The following is a 15373-nucleotide window of genomic DNA, read 5'->3' as shown; positions in this document are numbered from 1 at the left end:
TTGCATTTTTTTGTATTGACTTATCGTCTATGGCTATCTTAGAAATGTCATACATCTTCACCGTAAATAAAATCTTTCCCTACAGCAAGCATTTGAATTAGTTTTTAGGCTAAATAATGTGATTAGTCTCCAGTCTCTTGGTAGCAGGCCAGTGCTGGACTATCAACTGCTGACTCCTTCATAGAAATATGACGTATTCTAGTCCTGCTAGGAAGGTGTTCGAATTCACTGACTGTTTTGTGCAGGTGTTGAGTATCTGCAGTGCCAAACGGCAGGCAGGTTCTGAAGAAAACATGGTGCTCATGTCACATCTTTGATGTTTAGCTAGCATGTAGAAATGCATTGTTCGATCGCACGCCTTCTTTTAAACATGAGAATTTGAACTTGTCCTCGACTGTCTTCAACCCCAACCAAAGATAAAGCAGCTGCTGTTGACGTGGTAAATGACTGAAATACACACTGTAACTCAGGTGGTCTTCGTCTCATCTTGTCAATTTATTATACATATAGAACAGCACATATTTATCGGGATACGTGGTTAGAATGATTATATTGGTATTTAAAAAAGTGAATGAAGGCTGTATCAAATGAACCACAAAAATGTGTGTGCTGAAGCTTTGCTGGACTTGCAATTGTTCACCTCCAGATTTCATCTGTGAAAATGTGCTGTTGTTCACAGAAGGGAGTGCGATCTGTGTGCATGGAGTGTATTTCAAGGATTCTGTTCAAAGACCAAGCAACTGCAGAGTTCTGAACTTTGTTTTTTCTTTTTTGTGCTGACAAGAACCGTTATGTTTTTGTGTTGTGGGTCATGCAGCGCACGGACAGACTCCAATTGGGTGGCTGACGAGCTGCTCGACCTCTCCTTCTCAACGGAGGAGGACAGGTAGAAAAATACAAAAAAACTCTTCTGATGCACCCTGAACTCCTGGAGAGCAAAGATAACAATATAATAATATTAAAATAAATCACAAATGAACTGAAGAAAATGTCAAGAGTGGGACGGCCAACACTACCACCTAGTGGTGGAGTGTCACTCTACCTCAACATGTTCCCAAAAATAATAACGAGTTCAGAGTGTGATCAGGAAAAGAGTTCAGGTCTCAGTAAGTGACCGCACCACATTAGGTTCTGGTTTGTCTTTGTGTAATCTGCTCCTCGATTCTGTTTCAACTACACTATACATTACATCTTCAGCAACACAACTGCTGTAAATATAAGAGAACGTTTATCTAATGAACTCAATATTTATGAGTCAAAATTGAAAGGAGCAGGTTAAACTTTTTCAACTATGAACTCATCTGACTATGTTCTTGTGAATTCCTGTTCAATGTTGAACCATCTTTACTCGTAGACGTGTTGGTTTTGGTTGCTACTGACTGATTGGGCTTCTCCCAACAGAGTCACACCTGCTGCTTCCTCAAGTACTATTGCTTCGACTCATATTCCTATTTTTCCATCACCATCCGTCTGTAGATAAAGGTTTCTCTTCTCAGTCATTCATTTTGTCTTTGTCTGCTGTTTGTCGTCAAGAACCATGTTTGTCTCAAGTTATATGTACAAACTTGATCTCAGCTGTTCAGCTAGGTGCTTTGGAGTTTATTGACTTTCTTCTATTTGTTCTGTCGGTTGTCCTTGTGCTTTAACTGTTTCAAGGTTGCCATGGTAACAATGTTTTGGTGGTTGGGACCCATGAAGACTTTTTTTTTTAATTGTCATTCTTTAAAAACACTTTTTATGGGTGTGTTTTGTGTTCATGTAGCTCTCAGAAGGAGGCTGAGCAGGAAGAGCTGGAGGCTGGAAAAGCTGTTTACTACACCTGGACTGAGCCAACTGGGTCACGTGAGCTCTGCTGGAAGTGTGGAAGTTACAGTGGGAAATTAAGATGTGAAGAGGTACTTGTTTTTTTTTATCCATTAGGTTAGGCTGCTAAATACTGGCACATGTTCAATGTACAGCACTGAGCGCTGTCACCAGTCAGAGATTTGTATGTGCTAAAGGATTTTCAGTTGAGACGATTTATAGATGCTCATTCACCGGTGCTCCTGATGTGTGACCAAATCCGCTCAATCAATGGTTGAATTATTGAAGGGACCTTTTGGTCATAATAATAACGAATGATTCTTTCTTCTCTTACTCTAATAGGACCTACGAGAAGACATGAACAACGAGGGGAAATTGTTTGTTGTCTCCTTTTTTGAAGGTAAGCATTTTAGCCAGATTTAACTTGCACTCAAAAATGTGACCCTCATGGACAACAATGCTCAAGCTTTGCTATATGATGAGCTGGTTTCTAGCAAGCTCAGATGATCCATGTCAACAATTGGTCTGGAAACTTCCAAAATATTGATGCAGATGGAACGGCAAATTGAATTATACCATTATGTAATTATGTATTATAATGCTACAATATAATATTATATAAAATGTTTAATAATTAGAAAGATTATTTGGCCCTTAACCTTTGACCTCAAATTTTGTCCTCTTTGCATGGTTGTGTTTTAGACCCGTGTTAAGTATAAAGTTATGACAAAACTCCTATTAACATTATATATCCAAACAATTCATTTCAAGGTGTCTTGTCTCTGTGGTTACACAGGTCTGCAGCGTGTCGTGCTGTTTACAGAGGAGCAACAAATGTATAAGGTGTTGTGCGAGAGTGAAAAGGCCCAGCTGGCAGAGCAGGAAACCATCCTGTCGCTACAGAATGTCGGCGTGTCTCTGGTTAATAACACGAGTGGTCAGGAGGTCTCGTTCATTGGCATCACAAGGTTTGCATGTTATATATATATAAATATATATATAAATGTTTGAGGTTAATGCTCACAACTATGAACAAACACAATGAAACTTTGTTTTCCTTAACTTAACTAAACATGTGGGCATATCTCATATGGCTGGTCGCAGCTCTGATGTGGTGTGGGAGTACAAGCCCAAGAAGAAGACTCGTTGGAAAGCTGTCACCCTGGAAGAGGCAGAGATGCTGGAAACCAGCTACCAAGAATACATTATCACTGAGCCCGTTGATAATGCCATTCTGGATCTGGAAAACCATTTCCGGGTGAGATACATTAAGCTCTGCTATTCTTTTATTTTGTCCCTTTCACTTGGTTAACAACCACCGTATAGTTGCGCAGGAGTAATGTCTCCCCTATCCACAGGTGTGCTTCACTCCAAGTGGCAGTGAGATGCGAATGTATCAGCCAGTGGATGCTCCCCTCAGAAGGCATTTCATACCTGGTGTGAAAGTGGAGTACAGTGTGTCTCAACGGCAGCGTGCCTACCGAGTCCAGATACATCACATACAGGTACAGACATTTTTCCAGTGTTGCTTACAGAAATCACTATTTGTTTCCACGACTTTTGACTCAACATTCACATTTGGTCTCTCGTTGGGCTGATCACAGATTCAGAACCAGCTGCCCGGTGCCATCTTTCCCTATGTTTTTTACCCTGTGAAACCGCCAAAATCTGTTGCCATGGATTCAGGTATCTTTCCAAGCTGCATCACTAGAACTCTTCATTGTGTTTTTTGTTATTTTCTTTATTTGACTTTGTATTTTTACTTCCAGAGCCAAAGCCTCTAACCGACATCAGCATTGTAACCCGGACAGCAGGACACTCGGACATCTGCCGCATCAAGTAATTCTTTTAAAGGCTCGAAAGAAAACTACTTGATACTTATTTGTGACTTTGTCCCTTAGGTACTTTAAAGTGTTGATTCAAGAAATGGACCTAAAACTTGACCTGGGATTTCTCTATGCCATCTTGGACCTCGTCTCCCAAGAGAACGGCAGCATCGTGACCTCAGAGCAAGAGGTGACACTTTAGCTCAATGACTTATGTGTTTATTTATCGTTTGCGATGTGAACACTTTTCCATCCTGCTTTTTTTGCAGGTGGAACTTTTTGAAAAAGACATTGAGCATTTAAAAAAGGACATGGATTACGTTTCAGCTGCTGACACGTCTCCAATAAGCCTCTATGAGTACTTCCACATTTCTCCCATCAAGGTTTCTGATTTCACTCATTCCCTTTTGCCTGTTTTAATGACTATATGTCTGTGCCTACACTGAAAAAGTGTCTTCTTCTGGGTGTTCTAGTAGAGGTATTAATGTGAGAGTATAAATTCAGTTTTGACTAAAGCTTAAGAATCCTATACACTTCTGACTTATGCCATCTATTGTTTTAAAGGACCCTGTGTTAGTTTCTTTGTATATAACTTCATTTCCCGTGATCCTGCCAATAATAATCAATATTGACTTCCAAAACTGTTCATCATGCCACAAGTCTTTTGTCTGAAAGGTGCTGTAGTTGGTCTGAATTGGATCTTTGATTGTACCAAGTAATCCTGTGTATATTTGCAGCTACACCTGAGTTTCTCTCTGAGTTCTGGAGGAGAAGATGGTCAGAAGAAGAAAAGGGATGCAGAGCTCATTCCGGTCCAGTCCCTCAATCTGTTGCTGAAGAGCATCGGAGCCACGCTCACCGACGTGCAGGATGTGGTCTTCAAGTATGCAGTAATTTAAAGGCGGCATACGAAAACGCTCTTTGTTGTTCAACCAATAATTCATGCTCCTGTTCTGTAGGTTGGCATTTTTTGAGATGACCTTCCAGTTTTGTACCACACAGCAGCTGCAGTGGGAAGTCATCGGACATTATTCCAAACAGGTGACGTCCGTGTGCAAAACCAAAGCATGAGATTTATGATCACAGTGATATCTGATGATGTTGTGATCCCGATTGTAGGCTATTAAACAAATGTACGTGCTGGTGTTGGGCCTCGACGTACTCGGAAACCCCTTTGGACTCATCCGAGGACTTTCTGAGGGAGTGGAGGCTTTTTTCTATGAACCCTACCAGGTATGCGGAGAATATCGGAATATAACGTGAAAAATACACTGTATTTCTTGAAAACTATATGGGCATGTTTGGGAATATTGAATATTAGTTACATTTTTCAGATTAGTCTCTGTTATCTGTCTGCTGTCATCTGAATCTAGTTACTCTGTCTATGTGCTTTTGTATCTAATATAATGTATGTGTTATGATGATATGTTTTTTTAGGGCGCAATACAGGGGCCAGAGGAGTTTGTGGAGGGAATGGCTCTTGGTGTGAAAGCCTTGGTCGGTGGAGCTGTAGGTGAGTAAGGAACATGTTGTACATATGAAATGAGTCACATCTGTATCTAAAGTGAAAATATTTGTGACTCTTAGTCAAACTTTAAAAGTGGTTCGTCATGCTTGCGTCCCAAAAGTTTATTACATGAAGGGTGATTGACAAGTAATTTGCCATGTTAAATAACTTCAGAATAAATAATTTATTAATGTAGTTGTTTTTCACAAAATATGGCTCTCAGGCGAAAGCATTCTTTGACAGTTGAGCTGGGCTACGATGACACCTCAAGTTTTCCAGTCACCCAGGAATCTTGTCCACTGATTTCACTGTTTTGGAATAGAAAACACAACTGCTAATATTCAAGTTCTTTGGTTTCATCAAGCAGAAAAAGTTGATATCAACTTCAGAAAAACAAACTCCAAATATAATTATGAAGAATTAATAATTTATAGAAGGAAAGTCACTTTTTGATCTGCCAGCACATATATCTTTGGACTGATTTAACTTCGTTGGGCTTCAATCTACAGGTGTTGTTTTACATTGAAAATTCCACTGTAGTTGCTGCTAAAAAGTTAACTACAAAGTCTGGTGTCTTCAGATAACACTCACGTTTTGTGTTAGGTGGCATTGCTGGTGCCGCCTCCAGGATCACCGGTGCCATGGCCAAGGGTGTTGCTGCCATCACGATGGACGAGGAGTACCAGATGAGGAGGCAGGAAACCATGAACAAACAGCCAAGCGGCCTGAAAGAAGGGCTGGCGAGAGGCGGCAAGGGGCTTGTGTCTGTACGTCTCTAAGTGTCTGATACACTGACAAGTGTTTCTGTGTGAAAAAATGTTTTCTGAAATTGTAATGTTGCTTTATCATTTTTTTCAGGGATTTCTTAGTGGGATCACAGGGATCGTCACAAAACCCATAAAAGGTATGCAGTGGAGTTGATTTATGATTTCCCATATAAAACACTCCAGAGTCTTGCTATTACAGTTACTGTTGGTCCCCAGTTCCACAGCAACAACAGTATCTTAAACCACTTTCAAGATGAAAAGCCAGTCAAAAATAGTTTTGTAATTTTACTCCAAGATTATCATCTGCGTGCTGAACACAGTGATGGAATATGTCCATCAAACAAGAAGGAGAGAGTTTAGTGTTTCTGCAGTTTTGTACTTCATGGTTAAGTGTAACATTTGACTACTGTGTTGCAGGAGCACAAAAGGAGGGAGCAGCAGGATTTTTCAAAGGGGTTGGTCAAGGCCTGGTTGGTGCTGTCGCCAGACCCACCGGAGGAATCATAGACATGGCCAGCAGCACCTTCCTAGGGATCAAAAGGTTGGTTCTGTTTTGATAGTGTGCAAGTTAGGAGGTTTATTGTATTACAAAACATTTATCATCCTGTAGAAGCGCTACCTTTATTCTGGTAGATAGTCCTTTCCTATCATAACATTATCTAGCAGAAACAAATAGTAAAGTTTATCATATACCGTAATTTCTGGACAATAAGTTTCTACTTTTTTCTCGCGGTCTGAACCCTGGGTGTGGATTTTTACTGACTGAAATCAGATGAAATCGGAGGTGATGAAAGTAATGAAATCAGAGGCTTTTTATTTATCTTTAAAGCGCTCAAAATGTGCTGTTTTCACCCGTGTAATCGCGGAGCCAATCTCCTGTAGGTCTGGAATCAATAAGCAGCTGTTAAGACTGGCTGTGGTGTAGGAGCTTCAGGCACACAGGCAAAAACATGCACTTGAATGTGCATAAAAGATGTGAGGAGTTCATGATTCAAGTTCAGAACATTGCCCAGTTTGTTTCATGAGTCAGTCTCGATGCCGAAGCCCGTTTTCAAAACTGGTTTTGAAAAGCGTTTTTAAGACGGGTGAACTACTGACCTTTCTACAGCACCACTGCACCTGTGTCTTATAGACAGCTGCAGCTTATGTATAAACAAGAGCTATTTTCCTTCTTAAATTTAGTGGATGCGGCTAATATTCCAGTGAGCTCTATAGTCTAGAAATTACGGTAGTTCTTGTCTTGGACACCTGTTGGAAGACCAGTAACACTTAATCCAGAGTGATGCCCTAATGTAATGACCGCCTGCCGTCAGAACTGCAGCCTTTTTGGTTCGTTCTCTCCTCAGTTAGTAGTAGTAGAAAGGCTCAGTCTTCCATCAGGTCGGCGACAATGTTCTTGTGTTCAGCAAACACGTCACGTCACGTCACAGACAGAGTCAGGATGTCATCCATTAGACTAGACACCACGCCCATTCGCTACAGATTTACTTTGGTGGTTTAAATTACAATGTCTGTTTTAGGGCAGCGGAAACTTCGCAGGATATTAGATCTCTGCGCCCGCCTCGCTTCATCCATGAGGACGGCGTCATACGCCCATATAAGGAGAGGGAGGGCGTCGGCAGTCAGATGCTTCAGGTATGAAAGACCTTTTTTGTCTGATCGATAGATATCATCTGTCTGTCTGAAGTGTTATGATGGCTGAAGTACAGTTTCAAGTGGAGTATACTTTGTGGCTGGTTAGTTGCTCATGGGATTGAGTGAGTCAGCAAGGCGCTCATCAGTAAACAGGCAGAATAAACATCATGCTGAATCTGTGTGTGTCTGTCACAGTAGTTAACTGGTAGCGAGCAGATGTGTCTCCAGCTGATCTGGACTCTCTCTCTTGTCATGTCCACAGAGGTGTTTGGCCTTCAGTCAGAGGACTAGAAGGGACTCAGAGGATGAGGAGAGCAGCTAGTAGTGACCAGTGTAGAGTAGTAACAGAAACAGAGTTGCTGAAGAATGAGCTATTGCTTTTTTATTATCTTTCTTTCTCTTATTTTTTTGTTCTGTAATATTCTTTCTCCATCATGTTTTGTCTCATCACTGCCGCATTTCACCTGTCTCATTTCAATAAATGGTCACATGGTCATCTTGGTTTAAGTCTTTGTTTCTTCATCCTCCTTCCCTCCTCATTAAACCACCTGTTGCATCTGTGTTCAAGTGAGAACAAAGTTGAGTTTGTAGACAGTCTGGGTGAGTCACAGAGTGACAGGAGCACAGCTGTTGTTTTCAGCTTCAATTTGACATCACCGGTGTCAGTTGGAATTGAGATGTCGCATGTTTTTCATCTTTCTTCTTGCAGAAAATTGAGAACGGACGTTTTGCTAAGTACCGCTATTTCGCTCATGCTAAAGTCAACGAGTCGGACTTCCTCATGATCACCAAGAGGTCAGTGTTTCCGTCCTTGTTTTCTGAAGGGAATACTGATCCAATCTTCAATGCCTTGATAAAATAATCCTGTGTCTGCAGAGGAATATTCTTTGTAACAAAAGGGACATTTGGTCAGCTGACCTGCGAGTGGCAGTATCTGTTTGAAGAGTTCACCAAGGATCCGACCATCGTGGAGGACCGCCGACTGCGCATTGAAGCAAAGGTACAGCAGACTCAACCAACCAACTAAAATCAAGGTAGATGTGTGATAAATAATATCAATGGATAAAGGCAACTGAACAGACATTGTGAGGGTTCTTCTTCTCTCCTCCTTCTCATTCAACATCTTGTCATTCTTCATCTTTCTACAGTATTCTTTTCTCTTCTTTCATGCTTATTTTTCTTCTTCTCATTCTTGTATTTCTCCTCATTCTTCTCCTTATTTTTCTCATTCTCTAGCACCTCCTCCTCCTCCTTCTTTCTTCTTCTTATACTCCTTTTAATCCTTCTCATTCTACTCACTTCCTCCCTCTCCTCCTTCTTTAGATCGCACAAACACTGCATTTGTCTGTTTGTCTTAAGCTGTGGGTAATAGCAGCCATTTTTGCTGGTGCCCGGGGGCGAGTGGGAAGAACCAGTCCTACTGGTCATAGTGTATGAGCTCCTGATAGGAAGTCCAAAATGTAGTGGCCTACGTGTGTGTCATCTGCTCTACAGGAAAGAGTCAAATCTGTCTTCCATGCCAAAGAGTTTGGCAAGATCATCAACTTTAAAACTCCGGAGATCGCCAAGGTGAGACCTCCCAGCAGTTGCTCAACGTGATTGTGCGTCTGAAATGTTAGTTGGTCGGTGACAAGCACAGTCTTGCATTTCCCTTCCAGTGGGTTCTTTCCAAACTGGAGGATGCCAGAGACAGTCTTCCGAAATACTGAGCCACGAGGAGGAGGAGGAGCGACGCGCCACAAAAGTAACAAAAACAACACAAGACGATTGTGTGCATCAGTGCCTTTGTTTGAGCACCTGTATGTGTGTGTTTGTGTGTGTGTATGCAAGGTCTTTGTGTCTTCACGCCTGAGCTCTGTACGTCTGCATGCTAACAAGTTTACAAGAGGAACTTGACTCTCTTCAGTTGCACTCACAAACCCGCTCGCTTGATTTTAATGGGTTTTTTTAAGTCACAGACACTGATGCCAAACAGAAAGAGCTAACAGTCACGTGTTTCGTCCGTCATTTCACTTTGGTTGCAGAATAATACAGAGACGTTTAATCAATAATAGCGGGAAACTGAAATATCATCTGACTGTTGTTACTGTGCCACGACACTTTTTTTACTCTGTTGCTTCTCACTGTACCTTTTTAAATGTTTGTGCCAGAAGACTGTTCAGTTCGTCACCTAGAGACGCATGCTATTTTTATACTGTGGCCAATTAATCGACTGTAAATTAATCTTCCCTGTGTATATCACTATCCACATACACCCTGAGAGGTTCTCTGTTAATGTTCGGCAATGCAGATGTAATTTTTATGTTTTTATACTACATATATGCAACTATATTGAGAAGAATATCATGCAACGCGGATGATAAAGAAAGGAAATGCTGAATATTTGCAGTCGCTGTTTACGCTCGTATAATATATAAGTTCTTAGTTTGATGGAAAAGCTAACTAATAATGTTTGCAATATTCTCTTTTGGGGAAGTGAGATGCTGAGCGCAGTGGCTTAAAATGTTATTTTTAAGCTGTCTAGTTTAAAATAAAATGTTTCTCATGTGAAGGTTACTGCCTTCGTGTGTTGTTTCCGCTCTCAAGCGGCATACCGATACACCTCGCTTGGTTCCGTATTATGATGTCTTGACGCCAAATTGTGTCGTTCCGACGTCCCCCATTTTGTTGCTCCCCTAATAAAACCTTGGCTTTTAGTTAATTCTTTAATATATTAGAGGCGCTGACTCTCATCTTTTCTGCCTTGGCGACAGACACTACTGTCTGAGACATTGGTGTGTGGTGCTTAAAGTTTGGCTCAGAGAAAAAAAAAAGTGATTGGGCTTTCAACTTTTTTTATTGAACATCAACATAAGCCATGCTTCGATTTCAGCTTAAAGAGTGGAAGTATAGGTGGTGGAGGGCCAGAGGAGAGATATGATGGAATTAATGTTAAATGCTTCAGGTTCCAAAAGCCAATGGAAGGTGGAGTTTAGTCCACTAGTGGAATGAGTTCCTTTTGTAGTAAATTGAGCTTGACACTCTTGATATAAAGTTGACAACTCAGAGTACTCAACTTGTGGATATTAACAATCCATGTCCAGGAGAACAACTTGATGTTGGAAATGTACAAAACAAAAAATGCTGTAAAAGCAGCATTCCCAGTGCTGCCGTGCTGCAGCTGACTCAAAACACGCAGATTCATGTCAACATTACAACTCAGTCTGCCCCTGCAGCCGTGTTTGAATGAATGAATGTTTATGTCAATCCTCTCTAATACATTCTAAACACATTTATGGTTCCTACATTTCTTTTCATTATATTAAATTGCTTCTGACTGATTATAAGTGTTGGCGGAAACATTTCATTTTACATTTTAGAGATGTTTAAAGGTGTATATGGAGTTCGTATTTGAGATTTTGGGGACATCCCAAAGGTTCTGAGAAACAACCAAACCATAGCTCTTGAGCAGCTTAGCTTACTAAATCTTAAAAGGCTACAAATAAATAGATAAAATAAATCTGGTAAACATCAGTTAAAGCAACAGTATTTAATCCATTTCGTGCTCAGATTGTATCCCTCCACCCTCTTGTCACACCAGATTGAATTCCTTCAGGTTTTGTTTCAGGATCGTGTCTTTCACTGCCACAAAGACGAAGCGGATGTTTTCCGTGTCGGTGGCGCAGGTGAAGTGAGGATATATCGTCTTCTCCTTGTCGGGATTTTGCTCTTGGTACATTTTGAGAATGAATTCTTGAGCAGCTGTGGCGTCCTCACGCGGCCCTGCACCCAAGTGTCAGACGATTGCTCTACTACACAACTCTCACTGTGGTCTCACCTGTGAATTCGGGGAAGTAATCGGCGACGTGCGAGTAGAGAATCTTCTCCTGCAGGATGTCGGTCTTGTTAAGGAAGAGGATGACAGAGGAACGCTGGAACCAGGAGTAGGTGATGATGGTCTTGAACAAGGCCATGCTCTCCTCCATCCGGTTCTGAGCGCGTCAAAGAGACTTGAGCTGACTCGTATTGGACCTACTGCCGTGCTTATGTCTCACCTCGTTGTCGCATTCGGCCAGGACCTGGTCGTACTCGCTCAGAGCCACCAGGAAGATGATGGAGGTGACGTTCTCGAAACAGTGGATCCACTTCCGCCGCTCTGACCTCTGACCTCCCACATCCACCATCCTGTTCAGGAACAGCGTGGTCATTGTGGGCGACATCAAATCTCATGTTTATAGCCTGCACCTGAAGATGACGTTCTCCATGTCGAAGGGGTATTCGATGATCCCGGTGGTCGGCACTCGGACCCTGAGGATGTCCTGCAGATCAGGAAGGTAAGAGGGCTGGGAAATCCGGTCCAGCTCGCTCAGGTAGCTTTTGGAGGGTAAGGAAAAGAGCAACATGAGGAGGCGTCAAGTTGACCGGCTCCAGTGTTTTCTTGACTCACTATTTAGTGGAGTCAGACAGCTGGTACTCGCGGCGACGGTCGTAGCATTCCTGAATCCCGTCGTCTTTCCACAGATTTCCAATGGAAACGGCGTGATCTGGATTTAACTCCTCAATTTTATCCACCTCCACTTCGAGTAGTGAGTTAGCAGGACCCTTAACAGATGGAGACATGGAGCATATATGACCTTTATGAAATTCACGTATTTATAATGCATGTATTCCATTGTAATGCACAAACAAAATGTGTTGGTTTCACTCTTTCCATGTGTTACATTCTTGTTATCACATCAGACTAAAATATATGAACATTTTCTTTCAGCTAATACCGTATCTAGACATAAAAATAAAGTATTTTTCCAGAGTTGGTTAAAACCATTGGCTGAGGAGTTAAGAGGTTGTAGCAAGTGTGCAGAAAATAAAAATAAACCAGAGACTGTAGTGTCAGAACTGCTGCTGACGTGTCATGTGCGGATGTGGCACGACTGTTCATCACCAGTAGGTGTAGATCTGTAATCTCTAAACTCACCAGACGTTCCAACTTAACGTTATAGATGCAGAAAAAAAACAATGTAGTTCCACTCAAATAGCAGTTTTATTGTGTTTGTAACACGAGGAGGGACTCTCACCTGGTTCTCAGATTTAGAGAAGGAGATGCTGAGAGCCTCCATGGCTCGGATCATGGTCTGCATCGACGTGTAGATGTTCTGGAAGACAAGCTTGGCGTAGCTTCTCTTGTCCTCATCACTGTAGCCTCCTCCATGGATGATTCTCATCTGTTTGATGAAGGTGCTTTTCCCACTCTCACCAGTTCCTGTTGACGCCGGCAGCTCTGAGTCAGTTCAGTCTGGACTAAGCTCACTTAAAGACTTAGTGAGTCCAGGTTTAAATAAGTCAAGCGGAAGAACCCTTTTAACTTTTTTTGATCTTGGGGCCGCCTTTCCCAGAACTAACGTCCCCGGGGCCCATTCAAGGTATAGATCTGATTCATTACTCTTGATTCCATTTGTGTTTAATAACCATGTTTATTCTACTTACACAAAAAGCAAAACCTAGTGAAACGACATGAAAACATGCTTCATGTTTGTCATCAAAACATCCAACCAGCAGCTGAACCAGGTGCAAGTCATTTTCATCAAATTTACTAAAGAAGAAAGAAATAAAAAAAAAATACACTTGATGGAAACTACGGAGAAAACTGTTCGTGTCATGAATAAAATTCAGAATAAAATAAATAGAATAAAAAAAAGTCTAAATATCCTAAAATAGAAAAAATGTATACAGTATATTGTTGTCAAATTAGACTCTAAAGAAGATATAAGTAAAGTGTAAATGGAAGTAACACAAGTATTTACATCTGTCAAGTCAACGACGCACCACTGCCGCCATATATGGAAAACAAAAAACTCTAGGAGGCGCTCGCGGCCCAACTATGGGCTTCGGCCCTACGGTTAAGAATTATTGGCGTTCCTGGACACCACAAATAATTCAAGAGCGATTCGACGCGGCGATGCTGCGACTCGCCTGCTGCTGCGTGTTTGTTAAACAAATGTGTGTTTTCGTGGTGTTTTGCATCATGAAAACTCGAGCGTGTGCATCTTAGAGGCAGATGCTCAGTCAAGACTTCAGCATTTGAATGCTCCGCGTTTACAAGTCAAGGTTTCTTCAAGTCAGACAGGAAGAGTCGGAGAGGGAGGCAAATTTAAATCTGCATACATGCAGTGTTATTGTTGTCGACTTTAGTCTTCTAAACGTTCAGAGTCTAAGTTGTCGTCTCTAGTCGAAGTACAGTGAACTGGAGTAGAGAAAGTGGAGTAAATGTTTCGGCTGCATCCGTTTCCACAGTTGACGTTGTATCGTTTTTACGGACGGAGAATCGCTATAACTAAAACAGAAAAAGAAAAGTGTCTCTGGAATGAACTTGTGGTCATATCTGGCATAAATTCGATTCACTTCGAATGTACTCGTTTGCATGTTAGGCACTTTACAACCTTTAATTGCTCTCAATATGCAGGAAGCTAAGTTCGAGCTAGCTATGCTGCTAGTTTGTGGCGGTTAGTGTTTTACTACAGTTTATTATTGAATGACAGTTTAGCATGCAAAACATCAAACCAAACAAAACACACCAAAAGTTACTGTGTGTCAATAATATTTATGATCTTTTTTTTAAAACTCTCTTGATGTGGGACAGTCAAGGTTAAAAGAAATCACAGGTAACATGTTTTTTTTTTTTTTTTACTACTAGTACTAATTCGTGAGCTTCATCTTGCAGCTCCTGGAGAAAAGTCAAAATGACTGCAGTCGAAGATGAGTCTTCATTACTCCCACTCATCCTCCATTCAAGTCAACAAGAGAGACCGTGCGCAGGTAAATAACCCACAAAGGTGTTTTTGAATTGATTCCATCCCGATAATACAGATACAGCACAATAGTTGAAATGCTGCACTTGCCAAAAGGGATTTCTGAACAACATCTGAACCTGGCATTAAAAGTCTAAACATTAGCCTGTGAATGAATGAGTAGTTGCACTATGTAACAACTTCAAAGTGAAGTTATTTCAGAATAACTTGAGGCGACTTGTGTGTGGGATCCAAATGTCTATCCTGCACAAATGCTGAAAATGATCTCAGTCTACCAATGTTATTTTGAATTCTGAGAAATGATCTAGTTTCAGACAGTGATCTGGATCACGTCTTCCTTGTCCCATTTCACATATTTCCTGAAGATTGCGTCCAACTCCGTCAAGTTATTTTGATCACCGACAAAACTATCTTGGCGGAAGTAATAAAAGCATAATCTAACTTGCTGCTACTGAGCTTAATCTGGCCAGAGAAGCTTCAGGTTCAGAGGACTTTCTGCCGGGCTCTCACCAAGCAGCAGCAACTTGAGCTCCCGCCGAGAGTCCTTCTTGTCCTTGCGGAGCTGCTTCTCGATCTCCTCGTTGATCCTCTGGTTCTCTCTGTCCTCTGCAGACAGGCAGCATCCCGCCATCATCCACCGTGATTCACTCTTTTAGACTGATCAAACCCGTGGAATAGCTCTGTGTCCTGGCTTCTGAAGGACTAAGTGGAGGAGAAACATAATACTTTGGGATGAGAAGTTGTGGAACTGATGGGCACCATAAGGTCACAGGGGTGGAGCCAAGTTGCAAATTCTAGCTAGAACGTTCAGGAAACCTGCTGCAAAATGGAAATTAAGAGTAGCTATACACTAAACGTTCTCATCCATTAGTTGCATCTGATTCAGGTGATTCAGGTGAAAATGTCGATAAATAGCAAGGTAGACGAGTGTTATGTGCTAAAGCTTCACCAGGAGCTTGACTATTCGAGTGCTTGCATGGGGAATCTGCTTTCCTTCTGCAGTCCAAAACACAGTGGTGAACTGGACTGTAAATAATATCGGTTTAAGCG

The 15373-nt window shown here is 41.6% G+C and overlaps 2 protein-coding genes across 5 annotated transcripts in view; one reads left to right on the top strand and one right to left on the bottom strand.

Annotated features, from left to right (window-relative positions):
* The window catches only part of vps13a (vacuolar protein sorting 13 homolog A), a 27142-nt gene extending 16771 nt beyond the window's left edge, over positions 1-10371 (top strand). For 2 of the 4 annotated variants that reach the window (XM_053869914.1, XM_053869912.1), the window contains exons 55-75: positions 1763-1895; positions 2146-2203; positions 2600-2771; positions 2908-3061; positions 3162-3308; positions 3408-3489; positions 3573-3642; positions 3705-3819; positions 3899-4012; positions 4367-4512; positions 4589-4670; positions 4749-4862; positions 5067-5142; positions 5740-5903; positions 5995-6040; positions 6321-6444; positions 7424-7538; positions 8248-8333; positions 8415-8538; positions 9033-9107; positions 9197-10370. In XM_053869914.1, coding sequence (XP_053725889.1) covers positions 1763-1895; positions 2146-2203; positions 2600-2771; positions 2908-3061; positions 3162-3308; positions 3408-3489; positions 3573-3642; positions 3705-3819; positions 3899-4012; positions 4367-4512; positions 4589-4670; positions 4749-4862; positions 5067-5142; positions 5740-5903; positions 5995-6040; positions 6321-6444; positions 7424-7538; positions 8248-8333; positions 8415-8538; positions 9033-9107; positions 9197-9247 — 2248 coding nt within the window. In that variant the 3' untranslated portion in view covers positions 9248-10370. Of the gene's footprint in view, positions 1-817; positions 887-1762; positions 1896-2145; positions 2204-2599; positions 2772-2907; positions 3062-3161; positions 3309-3407; positions 3490-3572; positions 3643-3704; positions 3820-3898; positions 4013-4366; positions 4513-4588; positions 4671-4748; positions 4863-5066; positions 5143-5739; positions 5904-5994; positions 6041-6320; positions 6445-7423; positions 7539-8247; positions 8334-8414; positions 8539-9032; positions 9108-9196 lie in introns of all 4 variants that reach the window. The other 2 variants (XM_053869911.1, XM_053869910.1) reach the window with 2 other exon arrangements.
* Positions 10364-15373, bottom strand: gna14a (guanine nucleotide binding protein (G protein), alpha 14a). The gene is made up of 7 exons (XM_053869921.1): positions 14834-15373; positions 12593-12777; positions 11965-12119; positions 11763-11891; positions 11573-11702; positions 11356-11509; positions 10364-11300 (listed from the first exon to the last, which is right to left on the bottom strand). The coding sequence occupies exons 1-7, from the start codon at positions 14955-14957 to the stop codon at positions 11110-11112; spliced, it is 1068 nt and encodes a 355-aa protein (XP_053725896.1). The 5' UTR covers positions 14958-15373; the 3' UTR covers positions 10364-11109.

The sequence above is a fragment of the Synchiropus splendidus genome, chromosome 7 (genome assembly GCF_027744825.2).
Source record: "Synchiropus splendidus isolate RoL2022-P1 chromosome 7, RoL_Sspl_1.0, whole genome shotgun sequence".
Taxonomy (NCBI): Eukaryota; Metazoa; Chordata; class Actinopteri; order Syngnathiformes; family Callionymidae; genus Synchiropus; species Synchiropus splendidus.
Note: the sequence above shows the minus strand (reverse complement) of the source record. Positions and strands in the feature narration are given on the sequence as shown.

Excerpts from the sequence above, each read along its gene's own strand:
- gna14a (XM_053869921.1), bottom strand. The coding sequence starts at position 14,957 with ATGATGGCGGGATGCTGCCTGTCTGCAGAGGACAGAGAGAACCAGAGG. Across the intron at positions 12,120-12,592 it reads TCTCTAAATCTGAGAACCAG|GGTCCTGCTAACTCACTACT; the intron begins GTGAGAGTCCCT and ends CCATCTGTTAAG. Across the intron at positions 11,703-11,762 it reads ATGGAGAACGTCATCTTCAG|GATGGTGGATGTGGGAGGTC; the intron begins GTGCAGGCTATA and ends GTTCCTGAACAG.